Below are 26359 nucleotides of genomic sequence, written 5' to 3'. Positions count from 1 at the left end.
TGGAAGAATCAGTGTTAGGGATGGGCATGGTTATTTGAATATTCAAATAGCCAAACGGACCTAACCCCTGTCTCTCCCCCGGCCCCTCCACATCAGACCTAACCCCTGTCTCTCCCCCGGCCCCTCCACATCAGACCTAACCCCTTGTTCTCCCCCGGCCCCTCCACATCAGACCTAACCCCTGTCTCTCCCCCGGCCCCTCCACATCAGACCTAACCCCTGTCTCTCCCCCGGCCCCTCCACATCAGACCTAACCCCTGTCTCTCCCCCGGCCCCTCCACATCAGACCTAACCCCTGTCTCTCCCCCGGCCCCTCCACATCAGACCTAACCCCTGTCTCTCCCCCGGCCCCTCCACATCAGACCTAACCCCTGTCTCTCCCCCCGGCCCCTCCACATCAGACCTAACCCCTGTCTCTCCCCCGGCCCCTCCACATCAGACCTAACCCCTGTCTCTCCCCCCGGCCCCTCCACATCAGACCTAACCCCTGTCTCTCCCCCGGCCCCTCCACATCAGACCTAACCCCTGTCTCTCCCCCGGCCCCTCCACATCAGACCTAACCCCTGTCTCTCCCCCGGCCCCTCCACATCAGACCTAACCCCTGTCTCTCCCCCGGCCCCTCCACATCAGACCTAACCCCTGTCTCTCCCCCGGCCCCTCCACATCAGACCTAACCCCTGTCTCTCCCCCGGCCCCTCCACATCAGACCTAACCCCTGTCTCTCCCCCGGCCCCTCCACATCAGACCTAACCCCTGTCTCTCCCCCGGCCCCTCCACATCAGACCTAACCCCTGTCTCTCCCCCCGGCCCCTCCACATCAGACCTAACCCCTGTCTCTCCCCCGGCCCCTCCACATCAGACCTAACCCCTGTCTCTCCCCCGGCCCCTCCACATCAGACCTAACCCCTGTCTCTCCCCCCGGCCCCTCCACATCAGACCTAACCCCTGTCTCTCCCCCCGGCCCCTCCACATCAGACCTAACCCCTGTCTCTCCCCCGGCCCCTCCACATCAGACCTAACCCCTGTCTCTCCCCCGGCCCCTCCACATCAGACCTAACCCCTGTCTCTCCCCCGGCCCCTCCACATCAGACCTAACCCCTGTCTCTCCCCCGGCCCCTCCACATCAGACCTAACCCCTGTCTCTCCCCCGGCCCCTCCACATCAGACCTAACCCCTGTCTCTCCCCCCGGCCCCTCCACATCAGACCTAACCCCTGTCTCTCCCCCGGCCCCTCCACATCAGACCTAACCCCTGTCTCTCCCCCGGCCCCTCCACATCAGACCTAACCCCTGTCTCTCCCCCCGGCCCCTCCACATCAGACCTAACCCCTGTCTCTCCCCCGGCCCCTCCACATCAGACCTAACCCCTGTCTCTCCCCCCGGCCCCTCCACATCAGACCTAACCCCTGTCTCTCCCCCGGCCCCTCCACATCAGACCTAACCCCTGTCTCTCCCCCGGCCCCTCCACATCAGACCTAACCCCTGTCTCTCCCCCGGCCCCTCCACATCAGACCTAACCCCTGTCTCTCCCCCGGCCCCTCCACATCAGACCTAACCCCTGTCTCTCCCCCCGGCCCCTCCACATCAGACCTAACCCCTGTCTCTCCCCCCGGCCCCTCCACATCAGACCTAACCCCTGTCTCTCCCCCGGCCCCTCCACATCAGACCTAACCCCTGTCTCTCCCCCGGCCCCTCCACATCAGACCTAACCCCTGTCTCTCCCCCCGGCCCCTCCACATCAGACCTAACCCCTGTCTCTCCCCCGGCCCCTCCACATCAGACCTAACCCCTGTCTCTCCCCCGGCCCCTCCACATCAGACCTAACCCCTGTCTCTCCCCCCGGCCCCTCCACATCAGACCTAACCCCTGTCTCTCCCCCCGGCCCCTCCACATCAGACCTAACCCCTGTCTCTCCCCCGGCCCCTCCACATCAGACCTAACCCCTGTCTCTCTGTTTCCCCAAGCCCCTCCACATCAGAAGCCCCTGGTCCCTGCCGGTGGTCAGCCCTGCATCCTCAGTCTCCACCAGCAGACCTATGGAAATCAAAACCCTCCCCAGGAGTCCTGGCGGTGGCCAATCGGAGAAGAGGAGGTGAGGCGCTCTCTGTTCTAATGTCATAAGAGCATTAAGCTTCCTAATCTATTCATCCTGCTGGCACTGGGTACTGGGTGGCACTGGGTACTGGGTACTGGGTGGCAGTGGGTGGCACGGCACTGGGTACTGGGTGGCACTGGGCGGTGAGTACTGGGTGGTGGACACAGAGCTGTAATTGGGCAGTGGGTACTGGGTGGAGGACACAGAGGCTACATCCCAAATCACACCCTATTTCCTATGTAGTGCATTACTTTTCATCAGAGCAGTGGGCTATGGAGGGAATAAGGTGCCATTGTGGATGCGCGTAGTGGCTCTGCCTAGTGCCTACTCTGCGACAGCTAGTGACCAGGCAGATGGGGAGACACTTAAATGTGCCTTCCACATTTAACCCAATCCCTCTGAATCAGAGAGGTGTGGGGGCTGCCTTAATCAACATTCCTGTCTTCGGCGCCCGGGGAACAGTGGGGTAACTGCCTTGCTCAGGGGCAGAACGACAGATTTTTACCTTGTCAGCTAGGGGATTTGATCCTGCAACTTTTTGGTTACTGGCCCAATGCTCTAACCACTAGGCCCCCTGGGTCGTGTTCATTAAGCACCAAATGGAATAAATTGGACTGAAACAGTGGTGGGATTAACTGGACTTGTTCAATAAGAAACACATTTGTTTTCCGTTGCAAAATGTATTGAAGCATTTTCCATGGCGTGCCCTAGTGAACATGACCCTGGCTACATTACACTCACCCTGGAGCTCTCAGGAGGTAGGGTGGTTTGGTGTGTGTGTGTAGAGGTACACTGAGTGACTAGAAGGGGATCTGGGGGGTGGTGGTGCATGTTTGACAGTGTGTTACGACACTGAGTAGACGGATAGTGGTTGTAGTCCAGCTACTGCTGAGTTGGTGGTGGCCATGGCCCTGGCTGGGTTGGAAACAACAAACTCTCTTTTCTAGGAAATACCTCGTCCTTTTCCTCAGCCCCCTCTCTCTTCTCTCCTAAAACTTGATCCCCAGAGGATGACTCTGCAATGAAGGCTGTCTGCCTTTAGAATTCCTGACATATTAAAAATAAACGGTTTCCTGTATTTGGTTGACCTTGAAGCTGTGCTCTTTTAAGATAAATCCCCATTTTTAAGCTCTACCTTTTTGTTCTAGTATGATGTACTGAAACCAAACAGGCCTTTTCATAAGGCAAGGTATGTACCCTCCAAGTTATCTGGAGTTCTGCTTCAACCAATTAAATTATCTTGGCCTGCTGGGTCCTGTGATTCAGGGCTGGGGACTTCCTGTGATTCAGGGCTGGGGACTTCCTGTGATTCAGGGCTGGGGACTGGGTCCTGTGATTCAGGGCTGGGGACTGCCTCCTGGGGTAAACAAATCATCTTCATCCATGGTAATGGTTGCTCTCTGCATTGATCCTCCTTCAATACCAACCCAAATACTCAGGTGACCTTTGGCCTCTGTCCCGTTTTTACGACCACCACTTGTTGTGATCTACTAATGCTACTGTATCCTCCCTCTTTGTTAAATCCTTTTCCCTTATTGGCTCAGTACCTGGCTGAGATTATATCTACCATTTGAGTCCTTATTTCACTTCTCGTCTCCCTCCCTAGCCATGTGAGGAAGAGTAATGATAAACAAACTTGATTATAATGATAATGCAGTACTGTAGGCTAGTTGTTTGATTTGATTAAAGCAGCCACTGAGGATAGATCAAAATGTCAGCCCACAGCCTATAAATGCTTAAATCACACTTGGTGCATATTTCATGGCACTGAGTGAACAAGCTTGAAGGTCTCTGCCAGCTGGTGATTACGATTTAATGAAAGTTTACTTTAGGCCAGGAGATCTCTTCAGAACCACTTCACACAGGCCAGGGAAGAGATTCTCACGTTGTCATGCGATCAGATCAGGCGGTGGAAAAGAAGATAATGGCACACCATCCTCCCTGGATCTAGGCCTATTCCCCATCAGTGGTGTAGTAGAGGGTTATATGCAGGTACAGTTGAAGTCAGAAGTTTACATACACTTATGTTGGAGTCATTAAAACTCCTTTTTCAACCACTCCACAAATTTCTTGTTAACAAACTATCATTTTGGCAAGTTGGTTAGGACATCTACTGTGTGCATGACACAAGTAATTTTTCCAACAATTGTTTACAGACAGATTATTTCACTTAGAATTCACTGTATCACAATTCTAATGGTTCAGAAGTTGACTGTACCTTTAAACAGCTTGGAAAATTCCAGAAAATCATGTCATGGCTTTAGAAGCTTCTGATAGGCTAATTGACATCATTTGAGTCAATTGGAGGTGTACCTGGGGATGTATTTCAAGGCCTACCTTCAAACTCAGTGCCTCTTTGTGTGACATCATGGGAAAATCAAAAGAAATCAGCGAAGACCTCAGAAAAAAGTCTGGTTCATCCTTGGGAGCAATTTCCAAACGCCTGAAGGTACCACGTTCATTTGTACAAACAATAGTATGTAGGTATAAACACCATGGGACCACACAGCTGTCATACCGCTCAGGAAGGAGATGTATTCTGTCTCCTAGAGGTCAGTGGCGGTTCTAGACCATTTCATCTGGGGGGGCCAAGCTGGGGCCAGTTGTACTGTTAGAGGGGCCAGTTACATTAGACGTTATTGTTGTCATATCGTTTTCTTCACTGCATTGCAGGCAGTAGCAGGCAAAAGACCATGTTCCGCGTTGCCACTGTCTAATAACGGATGTAAAAAAAGAACGATAGTAAAAATGTATGTAAAAATTATTTCATACTCCACATTTAGGGGGGCCACAAGGGGGTCCAAAATTGTTGTCACAGGGACACTGGCCCCCCTGCTCCCCCCCCAGAACCGCTAGTGCTAGAGATTAACGTACTTTGGTGCGAAAAGAGCAAATCAATCCCAGAACAACAAAGGACCTTTGTGAAGATGCTGGAGGAAACGGGTACAAAAGTATCTATATCCACAGTGAAACGAGTCCTATATCGACCTAATCTGAAAGGCCTCTCAGCAAGGAAGAAGCCACTGCTCCAAAACCGCCATAAAAAAGCCAAACTACAGTTTGCAACTGGACATGGGGACAAAGATTGTACTTTTTGGAGAAATGTCCTCTGGTCTGATGAAACAAAAATAGAACTGGTTGGCCATAATGACCATTGTTATGTTTGGAGGAAAAAGGGGGATGCTTGCAAGCTGAACTGTGAAGCGTGGGGGGGCAATGCAAATAGTCTGGGTAGCCATTTGACTAGATCTTCAGCAGTCTTATATCTTGGGGGGTAGAAGCTGTTTATAGAAGCCTCTTGGAAGGGTGTTCCTAATGTTTTGTACACTGTGTAGCTTTTACTCACTGTGCGTTTTATAGCAGCTGTGACCATAGCACAGTGTTAAGTGGGGAATTCACATGAATAAATGAAGCAAGGATTTCTCTGGAGTAACACCTCCTAATCCTGTGGATGTGACTGCGACACAGACCAGGGCCAGAGCAGAGACTTTAAGGACCAGGATTATGACTGTTTATACTGATAGGAGCCTGACGTCGGACTCACTGAATCGTTTTTCAGGGGGGTTTGGTTTTATTCTTTCCTGTAATTTGATAATCTCTTGCGTTGATTCATGTTGAGATGAGATGATTTGTTTGTGCAGTTACTGGCAATGAACTAGACCTGCTAGACACATTCCTTAGGCTCTTTGCTCACTGCTTAGCTTTCCTGGCTGTACCTCGGAAGATATTGAAGATGATGTCATTGGTTCCGTTTTCAGTTGTTGAGGATTAACGATGCAGGTGAAGGCCAGTGTTAATTTCCAAGCCCTGAGAAATAGACTTTTACAGAAGCATAGGAGTCGTGTTAAATTGGTCTTTAGGTTGCACTCCTCTCCACCCCAACCCGTGGATGATTCTGCATGCTAACCTCTTTTCCTCTTCTCCTCTCTCCCTCAGTTTACCCTCATTAACCTCCACCAAACACACTCCCAATCACTCCACTTACCAATCATCTGCCTGCCTTCCCACTAACCTAACCAATACATGACAACAAGCACATTTATAGCTAGCTAGCCACAGTAGCTTTTAAAAAAAAGAATGTTTCATTGATGTTAAGTTGTCCTCCTTGTCTGTCTGATGTGTAATGATATTTTACTGTTACCTCTTCTTTGACCTCAGTTTCACACTCATCTATACACACCTCATCATCTACCTTCTGTAGAAGTACTGCGAACATCAATGTTAACATTTCTGATTAGTACACCACTAGCACACACCACTTTTTTAGCAGTCTTTGAAGAGAGGTTAGCCTAGTTGTATGGGTATGGAGTTGCCTGCTTCTTCAGCGGGTTGTAAAGCGAGATATATTACTGGAAACTTTCTAAGTTTACCAGTAAACTACCAGAATTTTGATCAATTTCAAGGACAGAAACTCATGGACAATATAGACACAGATATAAAAAAATGTATACTATATACTCTATAAATGACCCAAGATGCTATAGATTGCCATAGAGTACCTGTTAATTACCAAAATGACAGAAGATTTGATTAACTTTGGTAAATAAACAGTAGCTTTGCAATCCCCTAGGCATGCATAAGTATGAGAAACACGCTCCACTCATATTGAGTTTGTGAAACGGTCAACATTGGAAGAGGTGTTTCCTATCTTCCTAATCTCAGCTAACCCTGAACTAAAGTTTCACGTAATTGGTCATCTGCTCGATTAAGTTCTTGGTCCATACATGTTAGGAGAAGAGCTCAAGAAATACTGGAATGAGGAGTGGAACTGGAACGAGGTGCTCCACGCTCTCTTTGCAAGTTAAATTCAAAAGATGCTAACACCTGCGAAATTGTGATTTGTCCAAATAACCAGTGATGGAAAAACCCTACATAGTGCTGCTCTTATCATACACATCCCATTCAGTCCCAACAGATTATTTCACTTTCCACGAAGATTACAGTCTGCCGATTTTAATCTGTGATTTGAAATGCGGTGCTTGAAATCCACTGATGTAGTTCTGTTAGTCAACCACACTGTAAAGAATGTCACGACTATTCATGTCTCTGAGATCATCATGCAGTGATGTCACAACATCTTAATGTATGTAGTGAATTATATAGACCTTCCATCACTCCATAGGTTATTTTCATCCTTTTCAACAGCAATGGTGACGCATAGTTAGATCTCTCTTTCTCAATGCTGTTGTAATACTATCATGTAAGGGATTGCTAACTTCAGGACATCCCGTTTACCTCTGTCTTGCACTTGGTAGGTACACTGACTTTAGTTTGTAGAAAGAATAGTCACCCACAGCTGATTAGTCACTGAACACCTAATATAGGCAGGTCAAGTCCTTCTCTGTAGGTTCTGCTATATCTCCTCTCCAGTCCTCTCTCCTCATCTGCTCTGCCATCCCTCTCTTCCACACACTCCTTCCCCCATACCCACTGTCTTCTCCTCTCCTCCACCCTTCCTGTCCAGGCCTCACCCTTTCACCACCCAATGCTGACCCTCCTTCTCCTGGAGGTGGGTGGGTGGGAGGACCCTCTCCTTCTCCTCCTGGAGGTGGGTGGGTGGGCGGACACCACTGGACCTTCCCCCTGTCACACCCGTCTCACTAGGACACTAGGCTAATCCTCAACAAGAGACAGACCAGACAGAGCTCTGTGTGTCTCAGTGCTCAGCTGACACCACATTACCTGGACTATTCACTCTCTCTCTCTACTCCTGCCCATTCCTCCTCCTCCTCACTCAACCACTGAAACTGCCACGACACCCCCCACCCCACCTCACCCCGCCCCACCTCACCCCTACCCAGTGAAACTGTCTGGGTCTGGCAAGATGGTATCGAGGGAGAAACAGTAGAACAAAAACCAGTCTGTAGACAGGAGCCAAGAGGAGAGAGGGAACATGAAGCCACTGGACCACTGTTCTGTTCAATTATAGACAGACTGAAAGACGTATGTCTCTGAAGAATGACTTTATTACCAGGGATATTAGGTGTTCCTCTTGTTCTCACTTCCCCAGTTGTTTTATGTGTTATATTTCATGTTACTGCCAGCTGTCTTTGTGTATTCTCAATCATCCAATGATTTGATTCAACCCACGTTTTTATGATTATTGATTTTTTTAATCTGTTTTGGTACGTTTTATGGATCTGCACATGTTTCAGTCTGGCCTTAATTGGTGTTAAGTTGATGCACAAACTATGAATACAGATAGAAGATGGATTCCTAACAGTGTACTTGCTGGTTAATTTGTATGTAATCTAATAATTCTATATTATTTCTATATATTGACAGTACTCTTACACAGCTCTACCAATGCTGATTTTTAAATGAACTTCCTGTTTACATTATTAAGTCGTGTGAACAGGTTGTCTCAGCTTTGTAATTTATTGAGACTTGTGATAATGAACAGAAATAAAGAGCCCAACTCCAGTTTGTGAGTAGACAGTTGTTGTTTATATCGTTTCAGTGTAAAGTGCACTGCACTCAGTCATTTGTATACTTATTTGTTCATTCTGTAGAGGCAACAAGTGCTGTTTGGCTGTATTATGGCCAGTGCTGCCACTAGTCCCTGAGGCATAATTATTAGTAGCTGGCAGCATCTTCTTTACTATAAGGGAGGCAGGTGTCTCCTCTGTGACAACTGAAACCAGTTGTATCAAAGCCTCTTAGGCTGCTTTCACACAGGCAGCCCAATGCTGCTCTTTTGTCCAGTAATTGGTCTTTTGACCAGTCACATCAGATCTTTTCACAGTGAATCTTTTTCAGAGCTGATCTGTTTTGCTCAAAAGACTAATTAGTGAAATAAATATCAGAATTGGGCTGCCTGCATAAACACAGCCTCTCAGCCTGTAATCCCACTGCAGTCACATATGGAATGTGATTCGCTAGCTAGTACACCGCCCCCTCTCGCTACTCCCTCTATCCCCTTCCCTCCCTCTCCAACTCCCTTTTCCCACCAGTCTCCCTTTCCCTCCCAAACTGTGTGTAAAGAGTTCTCAGACCATTGTTGTTCTCCTTACATGGAGTTTATATGGATGATGCCAATGTCGTGTTACATGATGTGTGGTGTGTCACGTCTACAGGACTTGAGGCAGTAGGTGGTAATATTTCCCTCAGCTTTCACTGTGTCTTTGTCCTCAGGCTGCAGCCAAGTGTAAGCTACGCCCTGCTGGTCTCACTTCAAGGCCCTCTTTGATGTAGAGAACAAGCTACTTCCTCATTACCATACAGTTACTTGAGCTAACTCGAGGCCTGATAAAGCAGCTGTTGACTTACAAGTGTAATTATGCATATGGTATGTTGATATCAGGATTTGTGGTGCATGGTGCTGGCTCTGAGCCTCATTCACTAACTGTCACAGTGGGGCAAACTCTTCAGCCTTTCTCATCCAGTGTTCACAGGTAAGTCCTACTCATGTTGTGACCCTGTTTTTCTGTACCAGGTGACTTGATCAGGGGGGAAAAACCTGGGCCCAGTAACTACCCTGGAGGTTGTTAATTTTGTTGTCAGATTAAATGCTCTGGAAAACTCTGCTTGTATAGCAGTGTCTCCCTCCATGCCTCTATCTGTCCTTGTGTGTGTGTGTGTGTGTGTCCGCAGCATGGCCCTGCCACTCGTAGCTGATCTGCTGGAGACATGCGTTAATGACGTCATCCATACACCTGTTCCCATGGCGACAGCAGGCCTGTCTGCCTCCGCCTCCAGCCTCACAGGGGAGGAGAAAGTCTCTCTTGCCGGTGAGCTTACACACAGTCATGCCAAGGCTGGACTTACTGTACAACACCAGTCATGTCATATGTTTAGTAGGTAACCTTAGTAGTAGTACTTGCCTCATTAAAAGTACTCCCCTTGCAGAGGAAGTTGTGTTCGGTAAGGTTGTATAATGTCAGAAAGAAGCGCACTGCCTTGCAAATATCCTGCCTACCAAACACAGGATGTTTGTTACGGGAGGCTTGGTACACCACAGACGGTCACTGGTGTTATTGAACGTGCTGAATGGAACTGTGAAATGTATTCAACAGTTAAATGTTCTGTGTGCTCCACCAGGAGTGTTACTGATAGTAAAGACCTGTCCCTGTTTCTTCAACAGAGACGGCAGCGCGGCTGAAGCACCTGGAACTACACAGTCTCTCGCTCCCTGTCCCTTCCAGAGCCAACCTCAACATGAACAACCAGGTCAATGCACTCAGCTGGAAGAGGGGTGGCGAGAGGGGGGAAGGGGGTGGCGAGAGGGGGGAAGGGGGTGGCGAGAGGGGGGTAGGGAGAGGGGGGTAGGGAGAAAGGGGTGGAAGGGGGGAGAGGAGAGAGAAAATGAAAGGGGGATACTCTGTATGCCCAAAAGAGACATGAATAATGTGTACATACACTCAGCCATACACACACACCACCCTCTACAGGGAACAAAGCCTGGTTAGTGTCAGTCAGACGAGCAGCGCTGCGTTGTATGGGAAGAGAGGCAGAGAGCTGCATGGTCCGTCTCCCTGGTGGGGCAGAGAGCTGCATGGTCCGTCTCCCTGGTGGGGCAGAGAGCTGCATGGTCCGTCTCCCTGGTGGGGCAGAGAGCTGCATGGTCCGTCTCTCTGGGGAAAAAGCAAATTTGTGATGGTTTTTGATTTGATGTGTGCTGAAAGGCAGGGAGCTTGCCAGGAGTGTTGGTTTTAGTTTTACAGGGACCCTAATTGCCTCCATATGCTAAGGAAGACAGTAGGCTAGTATGACAGGCTAATTAATGTATGGAGCAATGGCAGACAGGGAGCAACTCAGCAGGCTGGGGAAGAAAGGCTGGGGGTGGGGGGAGAAAGGCTGGGGGTGGGGGGAGAAAGGCTGGGGGTGGGGGGAGAAAGGCTGGGGGTGGGGGGAGAAAGGCTGGGGGTGGGGGGAGAAATGCTGGGGGTGGGGGGAGAAATGCTGGGGGTGGGGGGAGAAATGCTGGGGGTGGGGGGAGAAATGCTGGGGGTGGGGGGAGAAAGGCTGGGGGTGGGGGGAGAAACTCTGGGGGTGGGGGGAGAAAGGCTGGGGGAGAAAGGCTGGGGGTGGGGGGAGAAAGGCTGGGGGAGAAGGGGTGGGGGGAGAAACTCTGGGGGTGGGGGGAGAAAGGCTGGGGGTGGGGGGAGAAAGGCTGGGGGAGAAAGGCTGGGGGAGAAAGGCTGGGGGAGAAACTCTGGGGGTGGGGGGAGAAAGGCTGGGGGTGGGGGGAGAAAGGCTGGGGGAGAAAGGCTGGGGGTGGTTTTGTTTTTATCTTAAAAGAAGGTGGAGGGCAGAGATATTGTAACTACAGCCTTTACAGGAAGATACTGTAGCCGAACGTGTGTGTGTTGGTCCCCCCACAAGGAGGATGTGGTGAAGCTCACAGAGAAGTGTCTGAACAGTGTGGGTAGCAGCTCTGTGCCTTCTCCACTTCGCCCCCCAGAGGACCTGAAGCGTAACATCATCAAAGCCCAGGCACAGGCTGCCCTCAAGGTACTGAACACTAGCGTCAGAGTTTTGCAATACTTCCAGGAACGCTTCAAAGCAGGTTCCACAGACCAAGACAGGGTTGGGAAGTCAATGGGAGAAGTGAGAAATTCTTCCTTAGTAGTTCATTTTAGAACCGATTTACATGTTTCTGCCCATAAGCTTAGCTAGCCACCGTCGCCATGACATCGCCTACAAGCGTGATCAGGGATTTCGATTGGAGGAGCAGTTTCTCCCTATCTTCATACTGTACTGTCTGTGCTAGCACTTTGTCGATGGACACCCAGAAATCATCTTGGTGCAACATAGAAATGGTACAGGGATGCTTTGGAATCTTACATGTAGACGAGGAAGTATTGTATAAGTACTGTAAACCTTTGGATAACCATGAAGTTGGATACAGTGGCAATTTTCTTTTTGAAATACACCCAACCTGGCATATTGATTGTATTATACCTCCACTGATGTTCTGTATGTTATAGAGCTCCCAGGAGGAGCATGTTGTGATGGGGGACAAGAACACCAATGTACAGGAAGCTGCAGCCAGGTGAGTGAGGACACTGAAAGAGTCACTACGGTTGTGTTCCTAGTCTCTACCCTTTAGTGTGCCATCTTTCACTTCCCCTCATGCATTCAAAGCATTGGATGATCACGCTTTATTGTACGGTATTTCATGACAAAGGAAACCTCAATCTTGGAACGTCACCAAGCCTCCCCTGTCTCCATCTCCCTGGAGTCACCCCAACACTCCACAGCCAGCCTAAGCCAATCGCAGCCTTCCTCCAAAGCTCATTAACAGTTAGAATATTTATGAGGGTTCTTGGCATCACCCCCTGAATCAACGGCTCATTCCCAGGGGCTGCCCACTTTTCTGTGGGCAGGACTCTTGGGGTTGATTGACAGGAGGGATTCTTGCAGCTGTAGTCAAGTTAACACAAAAGCCAAAATGTGTTCAGGTGATTATTCCTCTGAAAGAAAATCCCCCCTCTTATTTTTTTTTCAACAAACCTAAACACCACACCTGCATCCCTGCACACACAAAAACAGCAGTTAACTTCGTTTTGCCCTTCTCCAGTGACCTCTTATGTTGAGCTTCAAACAGAAGTGCACAAGATGAGGGATTGATGTAGTGGTACAGTAGGGCAATAAAAACTGGAGGGAAGCAACAAAGGCGACTCGCATTGAAAAATCTAAATATGCCTCTACAAACTGGATGTTTAAGTTGAGCTGAGTAGTGGAGGGTGTTGTAGATCTCTCTTACTGTCCACTCTTTGTCATTCCCAGGCTGAAGGTGCGTAGTGGCCGTATGGGCAGCAACTCCTCCCTGTCTCTATCTGGACGTCCCGAGAGACAGGAGTCAAGGGACCTGCTCACTCCCACACTGCTGACCACAGCTGAAGACAGGTGAGACTGGGAAACTGACTACCCATCCCTGTACCTCACACACACAAATAATTGTAAGGTCCCTCAGTCGGGCAGTGAATTTCAGACACAGATTCAACCACAAAGACCAGGGAGGTTTTCCAATACCTCACAAAGGGCACCTATTGGGAAAGGGGGATACCTAGTCAGATGTACAACTGAATGCCTTCAACTGAAATGTCTTCCACATTTAACCCTCTGAATCAGAGAGGGGGGCGGGGGGCTGCCTTAATCCACATCCACATCTTCAGTGGCCGGGGAACAGTGGGTTAACTGCCTTGCTCAGGGGCAGAACGACAGATTTTTACCTTGTCAGCTAGGGGATTCGATCCTGCAACTTTTTGGTTACTGGCCCAACGCTCTAACCACTAGGCTACCTGCCGCCCCATTTGGTAGATGGGTAAAAAGAAAAGCAGACATTGAATATCCTTTTGAGCATGGTGAAGTTATTAATTACACTTTGGATGGTGTATCAATACACCCAGTTACTACAAAGATACATGCGTCCTTCCTAACTCAGTTGCCGGAGTGGAAGGAAACCGCTCAGGGATTTCACCATGAGGCCAACGGTGACTTTAAAACAATTAGCGTTTAATGGCTGTGATAGGAGAAAACTGAGGATGGATCAACAACATTGTAGTTACTCCACAATACTAACCTAATTGATAGTGAAAAGAAGGAAGCCTGTGCAGAAGGAAAATATTCCAAAACATGCATCCTGTTTGCAAAAAGGCACTAAAGGAATCCTGCTAAAAATGTGGCAAAGCAATTCACTTTTTGTCCTGAATACAAAGTGTTATGTTTGGGGCAAATCCAAAACAACACATTACTGAGTACCACTCTTCATATTTTCAAGCATAGTGCTCGCTGCATCATGTTTTGGGTATGCTTATAAGGACTGGAGTGTTTTTCAGGATGAAAGAGAAACGGAATGGAGCTAATCACAGGCAAAATCACGTCATGAGGAGATATTTTGGCCATATCTCCCAGCCTTGTGTGAGGCTAAGACAGAGTGTGGAAGGAAGGGAGTGGGGCACACCCATGTTAGAGGGGGCCACCTGTCCAGCCATAGGGTACCACGAGGCAGCCTCATGCAGTCAGGACTACAGCTCCATCTGACGGACTCATTTAAGGATATATGTCACTTCTTAGTTTCTAGTCAGCATTGTTAAAGAGTGTTCTTTAGTCTACTAGGCTATAGGTTGCAGCACTCAAGACAAAGACTTTGTTTTTACACAGCTCTATGCTGCCATCTGGTGGATTATGGGAATCATAGCTCTCTGATACCATCTGATTGAACATGGGAATCACTCCTGCTAATGTGACATGACTCAATTCTGCCTGGATACATGTCTTTGCATATTAAGCACTTGTGAGGATTGTGTCCATTGATAATGTGTATGTTATCCTTGCTATTGTTCAGTACTTCCTCATCAGACCCTATAGGAATGAATTAAACTCTCGTCCCTCTGTCCTCATCAGTGTTCAGATGTTGGCTGTGGATCTCATGCAATCAGCACCTATGATGCCCCTTGAAATACTTAATGGGGGGCAACCAACAAAGGTAATCAATTAATCTGTGTTTTGCTTTTCCGGTTACTCGCGTGCATTAGAATGCAAACTACATCTGAATGCACAGAGAATTGTATGCCTTTTTGTGGGAATGTGAGAGCTGTTTGTAACATAGCCATTGGCTTGTCACTATGCAGGCTGAACCTGAGGAGCTGAAGATGCCCACCCCTCCGTCACTGCGGGCCCCGCTGAGCAGTAACCTGATAGACTTCTCAGACCCAACCCCAGTAGTAAGTCTATAGACCCTGTCTGCTGCCTCACGCTTCAGCTGCTGTTATGTTGCCTTGAGTAGTTCAAACTTACCAAAAATAAGTGTGATTCGCTTTAAAGTTCAAACCCATTATGCCTACTGTATGTTGACCGGTCAGCTACTTACTTTGGCCTCATTGTGCCAAGTGATGGGTGTTTGAGTAACTCTTCAACATTGTTCTCTTGTAGTTACTGCCACCATCAGTGCAATCCAAGCCCATGATATCACCTCGCTGGATCATCCCTGCTGCTGCAGTGAGTACTGATGGACATTGACTGTCCTCCGGGCTTTAATGCTCCTGTCTGTCTTTAGCCTGACAGTCTGGCCTGGGTTTAAGTATGTCTGTACGTCAGTCTACCATCCCTACTGTAGCTGCCTCATGTAGAGACTGACCCAGCCAGTCCACTTTCCTTCTCCCATTCTAACACAGCCACTCACTGCCATCTTTACTAACGGCCTCTTTGACCTTGACCCCTCTGCAAAGACCGCCGCCCCTCTCCAACCTGAAGGGGGGGCTCTCACCCCAGCCCTGCACCCCCGTCTCTCCTCTCAAATGCACAATGTGATGGACACCAGGTAACTCCGTCGTGGCACGTCGTCATCTCTACCTTGTCCTAATGCTCTTTAGGTCATCTCATCTGGACATTGTGGTCATCATTGCTAGTCTTAGTTGCTAGGGGCTTTTGATGCCATGCCATATGCTCTGTTGTAAAGAGTAGACAATATAATTCTCCATCCTGTTAATAATTGAAGCCTGTAGTGATTAACATCCCCATTTACTAATTATGGTCCTGATGAGCTTCCATATCTTGAAATAGCTTTGGTGAAAGCTGAAGCTAAATGTTTCATTTTCCACTACATCTCTACAGAAGTTATAAAGTTTGACTGTACTGCTGAATAAAGTCTGTTTGTTAAGATGAATGTTGTGAACACTAAAAGTTAGTAGTGATCACATCAGGTAAATGGAAAGATGAATGGTGCAGGCAGGTCTCCTGGAACAATATGCATAGATTGATGGATGTGAATTGTCTTGTGCAGTTTCTCATTACGTTGTGGCGTTCCCATGCATCACATTATACTGGCTAGCAATACAATATTCCTATTCTACTAGAGTAGTGCTATGATACATTATCTTATGTTGTGCACACTGAAAAGTAGGTGTTCTGGGCTTTTTATTTAGTTGTATTCTCCTCTCACCAGCGTTGTGGCCCAGCCACCCAAAGAGCACGGCATGAAGCACAAAGGTCTGTTGACCACTGAGCTCTGAGTGGGAACCAGGGGGGAGCTAGCTTCTACCCTCCTCACAACGAATACTTCCTACTCCTGGTGTTCCCAAACTAGGGGGCTACTTCCTACCCTGAGAACATTCATCTCCTACTGCATTCCCAAACCTGGGGGAAGTTCCTGCCCTAGTGACAACCAGTATCTCCTACTGCATTCCCAAACCTGGGGGAAGTTCCTGCCCTAGTGACAACCAGTATCTCCTACTGCATTCCCAAACCTGGGGGAAGTTCCTGCCCTAGTGACAACCAGTATCTCCTACTGCATTCCCAAACCTGGGGGAAGTTCCTTCCCTAGTGACAACCAGTATCTCCTACTGCATTCTCAAACAATTCCCAAACCAGCAGCAATCAAGAGATTGGATTATTTGTATTCTTCATCTCACTAGATTCCAGTTTGGAGCAGTGTTTTTTTATTTTTTTTATTTTAGTACCACAGTTGGTCCACTGGTTCTTTTCATAAGCATTCCTACAAAGTGCACAGACTCCCTTTTAAAAATGTTTTAAGCAGGAAGGGACTGCAATAAGAGCTAAGAGCTAAGGAAGAGGACATCTGCTCCTCAAGCCACTGGATTACGTTGGAGCACTGGACCTGGACTCTTAGAAGATATGAAACAATGACTTTCTATTACATTTTTTTATTTTGTCCTGTTATTTTTTTAATTTAAAGACATCCAGAGTGAATCGATCAAGTACCAGTGTTCAGTTAGGACCTGGTGCTCACTAGACATTTCTGAATCTGATTAAGACTCAGTTATCAGAGGATGACAACAGCAATATGTAGCATGCAGGCATGAATTTAGCCATGTTATGCCTATTTTGTATCCATATAAAAACACTGTAGCTACAACCTGCCTTAAGCTATCTGAATGTTAAATTATGATTCCATAACTTTACACAGTAAGGAAATACTACCACTACTATTACAAATACTATCACTACTGTTACTAATACTACTATTACTAATAGTACTATTACTAATACTACCACTACTAATACTACCACTATTACTACTGTATCTAGGCCTATACTGTACTTTATCATCTTACTGAGTCAACTGCTTACGACTGGAGTGTCTGTGTGTGATGGTAATATCTTGTAGTCTTGACACTGTTTCTGGCTGTGGTCATCAATGACAGGTGACATGACTCGTAGGCTGACAGAGCAAATAGGCCTATCACAAACTGGCTCTCCATTGGTTCTTTTCCACACTAAGCCAATCACATACAGGATCTCTGGTGGTAGGAAGTTGTCAGTCAACTGTATTATTCACTAACGTAAGATGTAATTAAGAATGTATTTTAGATATCAGACGGGCGGTAGATCAGAAGTAGGTCTTTGCGAGACGATGTGCAGTAGAGGTAAAAGCAGAAGACATTTTCAAATACAGTTCATTTGAACAAGTGATCTGTGAACAACACCCATCTCAACGGAAAGACTTAAAATACATATTTTTTTTGTGAAGTCTGAGTACTTTTTGAATACTTAAAATAGCCACTCTGAGAAGATGTGTAGTGTTCTCTCTCTCTCTGTCTGTATCATGAATATAAACTCAGCAAAAAAAGAAACGTCCTCTCACTGTCAACTGCGTTTGTCAGCAAACTTAACATGTGTAAATATTTGTATGAACATAACAAGATTCAACAACTGAGACGTAAACTGAACAAGTTCCACAGACATGTGACTAACAGAAATGGAATAATGTGTCCCTGAACAAAGAGGGAGGTCAAAATCAAAAGTAACAGTCAGTATCTGGTGTGGCCACCAGCTGCATTAAGTACTGCAATGCATCTCCTCCTCGTGGACTGCACCAGATTTGCCCGTTCTTGCTGTGAGATGTTACCCCACTCTTCCACCAAGGCACCTGCAAGTTTCCAGACATTTCTGGGGGGAATGGCCCTAGCCCTCACCCTCCGATCCAACAGGTTCCAGACGTGCTCAACGGGATTGAGATCCGGGCTCTTCGCTGGCCATGGCAGAACACTGACATTCCTGTCTTGCAGGAAATCACGCACAGAACGAGCAGTATGGCTGGTGGCATTGTCATGCTGCAGGGTCATGTCAGGATGAGCCTGCAGGAAGGGTACCACATGAGGGAGGAGGATGTCTTCCCTGTAACGCACAGTGTTGAGATTGCCAGCAATGACAACAAGCTCAGTCCGATGATGCTGTGACACACCGCCCCAGACCATGACGGACCCTCCACTTCCAAAACGATCCCACTCCAGAGTACAGACCTCGGTGTAACGCTCATTCCTTTGACGATAAATCGCGAATCCAACCATCACCCCTGGTGAGACAAAACCACAACACGTCAGTGAAGAGCACTTTTTGCCAGTTCTGTCTGGTCCAGCGACGGTGGGTTTGTGCCCATAGGCGACGTTGTTGCCGGTGATGTCTGGTGAGGACCTGCCTTACAACAGGCCTACCAGCCTCTCTCAGCCTATTGCGGACAGTCTGAGCACTGATAGAGGGATTGTGTGTTCCTGGTGTAACTCGGGCAGTTGTTGCCATCCTGTACCTGTTCCGCAGGTGTACCGATCCTGTGCAAGTGTTGTTACATGTGGTCTGCCACTGTGAGGATGATCAGCTGTCCATCCTGTCTCCCTGTAGCGCTGTCTTAGGTCTCTCACAGTACGGACATTGCAATTTTTTTGCCCTGGCCACATCTGCAGTCCTCATGCCTCCTTGCAGCATGCCTAAGGTACATTCACGCAGATGAGCAGGGACCCTGGGCATCTTTCTTTTGGTGTTTTTCAGAGTCAGTAGAAAGGCCTCTTTAGTGTCCTACGTTTTCATAACTGTGACCTTAATTGCCTACCGTCTGTAAGCTGTTAGTGCCTTAACGACCGTTCCACAGGTGCATGGTCATTAATTGTTTATGGTTCATTGAACAAGCATGGGAAACAGTGTTTAAGCCCTTTACAATGAAGATCTGTGGAGTTATTTATATTTTTACGAATTATCTTTGAAAGACAGGGTCCTGAAAAAGGGACGTTTCTTTTTTTGCTGAGTTTCTAAACTTATTTGCCTGGCAAGAACATTCTTTGTCATATTATTGAATTCTGTCTGCATCAGAGATTGTAGAGATGGCGATTGACCAACATGAGTGGTCTTTTTTAAAGCTCTATCTGAGAGGAAACTTTTCTCAGTTAAACATATCACTGTTTTTCTCTGCTGTTAGAAATTGTGCTTCACCATGTAAGTGCAATTGTGCTGTAGCTCTCCTACGTTAATTTATTCCTCTTTTTGTAAGAGCACCCTTGTTATTCGCACTGTATTTAAGTGTATTGAAGATGTAAAAAAAACTGCTCTAGATGGTCACCATACTGATTTGTGTCTTGTATGTACATTGAACGTCATTACTATTTAAAGGATATGTAGGCTAGTATGCCAGTAGTAATTTTGTACAATGTAGTAAATTCTGTAAGTAAAAAAAGTATTATAAAAAAACAAGTGTGAATTCTTCCATTTAAGACCTCTGGTCCTTGAGAAAATGTTGATCTCTTCCTGTACATGCAGTATTATCATGAATGATATGCCCATCCGCATCCATTCATTGATTTCCTATAGAGCCTTTCCAGATGCTCGAAGACTCACCTCTTCCACCACCAATGTGTAGCACCCACTTGGGGGATGCATGGTCAGCAACCATTTCTGCCAGAACGCTCACCACACATCAGCTATCAGGTGGAGAGATGAATGATATATACCAATTAGCAATAAGGAACTGGAATTGGAGCTGTTTGCTGGGACTGCAGGAGCTGTAATTCTGTGTTGATATATTCTAACACTAGATGGCAACATTAGGTGAGGTTGGACTGTACTACTTTATCGTCAAGCTTGCACAACCTGTCTGGTTTAACCCCTTAAATCCAATCCCATAGGTCAAATGTATTATCTTTTAAAAAATGTATGTTGAAGCCTATCAACATTGACATCACATTGTAGTAGGCTAGGATGGAAGTCGTTTTATTATAATGTCAACAATGACACCAGGCTGATACTGATCACTTTTCCCAGAAGCAAGTGTTCATTTTGAATGTGTAAAAGGCACCATTTGGTCACAATTTGTTTTATGTACAGTACTGAATGTAGTGTAGTCCCTGCAGCAAAATCGGCCTCTGCCTTATGCTGCGTTCAAAACTACTGGGAACTCGAACAATACGAGGTCAAATCATGACGTTGGTGATCTTCAGGTCGGAAAGTCGGAGCTCTAGAAAGAGGCCCGAGTTCGCGAGATCAACTCGATTTTTTTCACAGACGTGTTTTGAACACACTAAAGTAGGAATTCGATCTTTCCCAGTTTCTTTGAACGCGGCATTACCCCCAGAATAGATACCCACATCGGGGATAATCGACTAGGATAATCGACTAGATACAGCTGCGTCCCGATTTCAGGGGGCCGGAACATATAAAAAAAATATATATATTGATAGACTGCAAATTCACCGCAAGAAGCCCAAACATATACATTTGCCTAAAACCTAATCATTTTAAACCTTGCTGACATTTGTATGCTTGGGAATACTTTGGAACAGATTTCCAAAATTAAAATAACTTTGAGCTGATTTGCTGGTGTTTTATGACCCCAAAAAATAAAATTATAGATGTGTTTTGCTCAGAACGCGGGGGATCAAATCACCTGCGTCCCGCCAGTTGGGGAACCCTGGCCTACCTTCTGGTTATGGTCCCTTGGCTCTCTTACGCACTCTCTGTTGGTGTCAGTCAACAGAACGCACGCTCGAGACCCAGGAGTTCACTGGAGGCTCTACTCTGGCTCAGTGCGTTTCGGGCTTGCGCATGGTTGGTTGGAGTTGCCAAGTATGTCCTCGTTGTACGCAAGGTTTTTGGAGTCTAATGGAACTTACCATTTTTGAATTGTCAAGACTCGATGTTGGTTGCATATTCATTTAAATGATAGCGAATCTATTTCGTAAAGAAAGTCGACGGAAAGCAAAACTCCCGACGACCCGACCCAAGTGTACCTTTCCCGAGTTTTTGCGCAAGGTGATAGTGACCGTGACGACAGTTGAGCTGCCTTTATAGTTGGCTGAGAAGAACGAGTCGAATGCTTATGGATTACAACTCTGTGACAGGGTCGTCTCTTTCTTAGTGGATACATTAGGGAGGAGAACTGTGACGCGTATATCGTCGGTTTCATCATAACGCTTCTCCAACTTCTTGCATTGGATAGTCGTTTTTAAAGAAGACCATGGCATCGGATACCACACCAGTGTTGTCGAAACAGGTGCTCCTGTGGCTGGCTGTAGGTAAGTTTTGGAGAGACGCGCAGCGCACCGCTATAATTTATGCCGCTCAAGGCTTTCTTTCTTTAATGAATGATGACCAAAACATAATTCGATAGAAACTGGAACGATGATAAAGTATTGACATATTAAAATAATGACCAACCCTTTCATCATGTCAAATCATTGATTCATTCGTAATATATAAATATTATTAAATCATGTTAATATTTTTAGAGATTCATATATTCAATCATTTAAGAAAACATGAAAAATAATATTCATTCTAACAAATAAACGTGCTTGTCTGAGCCAGAGGGTTGACGTGTGTGTGTATATATGGAAAGTCGTCATCATGAATCCGAATTATTACATATCCTAAGGGCATTTTCATAACATTTCGTGAAAGGAGGACGCTCCAGACATGGAAGGTCTAAGTGGCTTGTAAAAATGTGATGTCAATATGACATTTAGACTTTCCAGCAAGTTGGAGGTGCTCAAAACTGACCCATCCATTCAAGTTAATAATCGATTTTAATGAATCATGCAAAGGTCCCTCCTGCTGAGAAATGTATTTCACACTTCTCTTAACCAGCCTGCTGTGCTAAGGTCTGCTGAGGGATGTTTCTGTCTGTACGATCTGTGCACACCTAATGGCTTCACTTTGCTCCCCAGTTTTCCTTTCCCCTTCAGCACGATCCACGTGGAGCCTCTCTATATTTCCAGTACACACACCGACTCACAGGACCAAGACATGGCTCCTCATAACTATTTAACTATTTCTGTCTAAGAATAGGCTAGTATTCTCTTTGCCTATTAGAAAGCTAGGTTTTACTGTTAAAACAGATGGAATACTTTGACCTACCTAAATAAGGTGATCATTTTCAAATGATAGTTCACATCATTCAATATTATATGATTAATATTATTTGTTTCCCCGATAAACCCGGTAATTGTGGATGCTTCGCATAGTACTGTAATGGTCTGTAGTGTTTAACTGTGTGAGAGTCTGAGTCATAACTGCAGAAGGCCATTGTGTGTTAGGACCCATACAGCAGCTCTGACTTTTAAATGAGGGAACCCTTATTCATTTTTTTTTAATCATTTTTTAATCTCAAAACTGAGTATAGAAATGGGAGCATGTCATGCTAAAACATTCCTCCATTTTGTTTTGTTCATAACAGAACCTCAATCAATACACAACCCTTTGTGCAAAATGCTGTCCACACTACTGTACCCTAAGACCCTGGCTAAAAATCACAAGAAAATCATATTTAAAACAAGCTCAAAGAGCATTTACATAGCTTGTCTCACTCTCTCTAGTTCCCTTTTGTCTAAATAAAGCATTTATTTTTTAAATAGCTTAAATGAGGGTGGAATTTCACTCTCTTACAAAATACAATACATTTAGCAGTATGTTTAATACATTTGTCATTTAGCAGACGCTCTTATCCAGAGTGACTTACAGTAGTGAATGCATACATTTCATTCATTTTTTTCCCCCGTACTGGTCCCCTGGGAATCGAACCCACAACCCTGGCGTTGCAAACACCATGCTCTACCAATTGAGCCACACGGGACCCTGTGTGTTTTCCTTGCTGGTTGATCCAGTGAAGCATGCTTAGCTGCAGTGTTCTGATCCAGTGAGGCATGTTTAGCTGCAGTGTTGTTCTAATCCAGTGAGGCATGCTTAGTTTAGCTGCAGTGTTGTTCTGATCCGGTGAGGCATGCTTCGTTTAGCTGCGGTGTTGTTCTGATCCGGTGAGGCATGCTTCGTTTAGCTGCGGCGTTGTTCTGATCCGGTGAGGCATGCTTCGTTTAGCTGCGGTGTTGTTCTGATCCGGTGAGGCATGCTTTGTTTAGCTGCGGCGGTGTTCTGATCCGGTGAGGCATGCTTCGTTTAGCTGCGGCGGTGTTCTGATCCGGTGAGGCATGCTTCGTTTAGCTGCGGTGTTGTTCTGATCCGGTGAGGCATGCTTCGTTTAGCTGCGGTGTTGTTCTGATCCGGTGAGGCATGCTTCGTTTAGCTGCGGTGTTGTTCTGATCCGGTGAGGCATGCTTCGTGTAGCTGCGGTGTTGTTCTGATCCGGTGAGGCATGCTTCGTGTAGCTGCGGTGTTGTTCTGATCCGGTGAGGCATGCTTCGTTTATCTGCGGTGTTGTTCTGATCCGGTGAGGCATGCTTCGTTTAGCTGCGGTGTTGTTCTGATCCGGTGAGGCATGCTTCGTTTAGCTGCGGTGTTGTTCTGATCCGGTGAGGCATGCTTCGTTTAGCTGCGGTGTTGTTCTGATCCGGTGAGGCATGCTTCGTTTAGCTGCGGTGTTGTTCTGATCCGGTGAGGCATGCTTCGTTTAGCTGCGGTGTTGTTCTGATCCGGTGAGGCATGCTTCGTTTAGCTGCGGTGTTGTTCTGATCCGGTGAGGCATGCTTCGTTTAGCTGCAGTGTTGTTCTGATCCGGTGAGGCATGCTTCGTTTAGCTGCGGTGTTGTTCTGATCCGGTGAGGCATGCTTCGTTTAGCTGCGGTGTTGTTCTGATCTGGTGAGGCATGCTTCGTTTAGCTGCGGTGTTGTTCTGATCCGGTGAGGCATGCTTCGTGTAGCTGCGGTGTTGTTCTGATCTGGTGAGGCATGCTTCGTTTAGCTGCGGCGTTGTTCTGATCCGGTGAGGCATGCTTCGTTTAGCTGCGGTGTTGTTCTGATCCGGTGAGGCATGCTTCGTTTAGCTGCGGTGGTGTTCTGATCCGGTGAGGCATGCTTCGTTTAGCTGCGGTGTTGTTCTGATCTGGTGAGGCATGCTTCGTTTAGCTGCGGTGTTCTAATTAAACATGTCCAATTTAACAGAGGGCTCCTGAATAATGAGTGACTGTAGGAGTGCCAGATTATAGGGAGCATTCTTGATTGACGCCAACACTTCCTCCCCATGAAGCACCAGCATGCTTTTCCTATATGAGGTTATTCTCTGGCAAGGACTAAAATCTACAAACTGAACTAAGTTTGTCATGTTTGCAGTGCTGTGTCTCCTGTTTGTCAGTTCTGTTTCTTTGGAACTCTGACCTCCTGTGAACCCTGTTTTTCATCATTACATGATGTCACTCAGAGGGAGTTTATCGAGCATTCAATCAGAGGTGCTGACAACAAGGCTGAAGTATTGACTTGTGGAGGAGGTGGTGGGAAAAGGGGAGGAGGTGAAGTGAGGCCCAGAGGAGTTAGCTAAGTAGTTTAGGAGACAGAGTGGATGAGTACCGCTGGTAAGGAATAAAATGGAGGGAGGGGACGAGGGAGACCTATTGGAGTTGGCTAAGTAGCATTAAGAGACAGAGCGATGGTCTACCGCTGGTAGGGGAAAACAATGACCCCATGGGATGACTGAAGCAGGGAGGAAGTGTCAAGTTTGCCCCCCCCCCCCCCTTTTTCAGAGCTGGCTTTGTGTGGCAATCAACACTGATCCTCTGAGATTTATTGCCCTCACAGGAGACTCCCCACTACTCTCTCTCTGGCCCTCTCCAACACACATACTGCAGACGTACAGTTAAAGTTGGTCAGTCATCTGTCTTCACTAGTGTGGGATTCTTTTCATTTGTTTTGGACACATACTGCCCCTCTCCAACAGGACAATATATAAAAAAATATCTACAACTCTTTCTATGGTCAGTCTCCCATATTCAGTGAGCGGACTTCTGCCAAATGTAGCATGGCAATAGGCCAATATTTTTTGCTTTAACTCTGTTCATAACTCTGTTCAGCATTATTTATTTCACTCAGTGGGCAGCAGAGCTGATTTTACAGCCCATTGGTTTTCATGCCTGTCTTATAAAGCACATTTAACCTTGTATAGCAAAGGCACAGCATCCCTGCTGGCTGCAGACAGAGACATCCAATGGCTTCTCATTAGTGACCCAAAATCCAGGGAGTGAAGATATGAAAATACACTCCTCTATTCCATCACCGCATATCTCTATATCTCCATCTCTATATCTCCATCTCTATATCTCCATCTCTATACATCTCCATCTCTATACATCTCCATCTCTATATATCTCTTTATCTATATCTATGTATCTATATCTATCTCCATCTTTATCTGTCTCTCTCTCTATATATATCTCTATGTATCTTTATCGCCATCTCTATCGGGCGCTCTCTCTCTCTCTATATATATATATCTCCAGATAGATAGATAGATAGAGAGCTATATATATATATATATCTCATAAGTTTGGGGTCACTTAGAAATGCCCTTGTTTTTGAAAGAAATGCACATTTTTGTCCATTTTAAAATAACATGAAATTGATCAGAAATACAGTATAGACATTGTTAATGTTGTAAATGACTATTGTAGCTGGAAACAGCAGACTTTTAAAGGAATATCTACATACCGTACCAGCCATTATCAGCAACCATCACTCCTGTGTTCCAATGGCACGTTGTGTTAAAAGGCTAATTGATAATTAGAAAAACCTTTTGCAATTATGTTAGCACAGCTGAAAACTGTCGTCCTGATTAAAGAAGCAATAAAACTGGCCTTCTTTAGGGTAGTTGAGTATCTGGAGCATCAGCATTTGTGGGTTAGAATAAGGCTGTAACGTAACAAAATGTGGAAAAAGTCAAGGGGTCTGAATACTTGCAGTATGGCTGTCCCCAAAATGCCACCCAATTCCCTATATAGTGCACTACTTTTAACCAGTGCAAATAGGGTGTTAGGGTGCCATTTGGGATGCATTTCTCGCCACACTTTGTTTTATTGTCACATACACCTGATAGGTGCAGTGACATTTGTTGTTTTACTGGGTCAGCCATAGTAGTACGGCAACCTTGGATAAATTAGGGGTAAGTGCCTTGCTCCAGGGCACATTGGCAGATTTTTTTTTACCTCGTCAGGTATTCGAACCAGCAACCTTTTGTTTACTGTCCCAATGCTCTAACCGCTAGACTAACTATCGCCCTTTAACCACTGGTCACGGCAGGCTGAGCGAGAGAGTGAGGACAATTGCTCTCAGGGGCCAGTCATTCAGTGAGCAGCCAGCCACATCTAGGGCCGTGACG

The 26359-nt window shown here is 46.5% G+C and overlaps 2 protein-coding genes across 8 annotated transcripts in view; both read left to right on the top strand.

The window, feature by feature from the left end:
• Window positions 1-19350, top strand: part of LOC106582392 (band 4.1-like protein 5) — a 59659-nt gene extending 40309 nt beyond the window's left edge. For 4 of the 7 annotated variants that reach the window (XM_014165458.3, XM_082967204.1, XM_014165459.3 and 1 more), the window contains exons 16-26: window positions 1964-2091; window positions 9688-9824; window positions 10178-10263; window positions 11419-11547; window positions 12024-12088; window positions 12826-12945; window positions 14446-14527; window positions 14673-14765; window positions 14974-15039; window positions 15216-15361; window positions 15986-19350. In XM_014165458.3, coding sequence (XP_014020933.1) covers window positions 1964-2091; window positions 9688-9824; window positions 10178-10263; window positions 11419-11547; window positions 12024-12088; window positions 12826-12945; window positions 14446-14527; window positions 14673-14765; window positions 14974-15039; window positions 15216-15361; window positions 15986-16052 — 1119 coding nt within the window. In that variant the 3' untranslated portion in view covers window positions 16053-19350. The remainder of the gene's footprint in view (window positions 1-1963; window positions 2092-9687; window positions 9825-10177; window positions 10264-11418; window positions 11548-12023; window positions 12089-12825; window positions 12946-14445; window positions 14528-14672; window positions 14766-14973; window positions 15040-15215; window positions 15362-15985) is intronic. The other 3 variants (XM_082967205.1, XM_082967207.1, XM_082967208.1) reach the window with 3 other exon arrangements.
• A 1554-nt stretch (window positions 19351-20904) lies between these two features.
• Window positions 20905-26359, top strand: part of ramp1 (receptor activity modifying protein 1) — a 134962-nt gene continuing 129507 nt past the window's right edge. The window contains exon 1 of the mRNA XM_014165457.3: window positions 20905-21338. Coding sequence (XP_014020932.1) covers window positions 21281-21338 — 58 coding nt within the window. The 5' untranslated portion in view covers window positions 20905-21280. The remainder of the gene's footprint in view (window positions 21339-26359) is intronic.

Source organism: Salmo salar, chromosome 21 (assembly GCF_965601325.2).
Source record: "Salmo salar chromosome 21, fSalSal1, whole genome shotgun sequence".
In the NCBI taxonomy this organism is placed as follows: Eukaryota; Metazoa; Chordata; class Actinopteri; order Salmoniformes; family Salmonidae; genus Salmo; species Salmo salar.
This window is presented reverse-complemented; position numbering and strand designations above follow the sequence as displayed.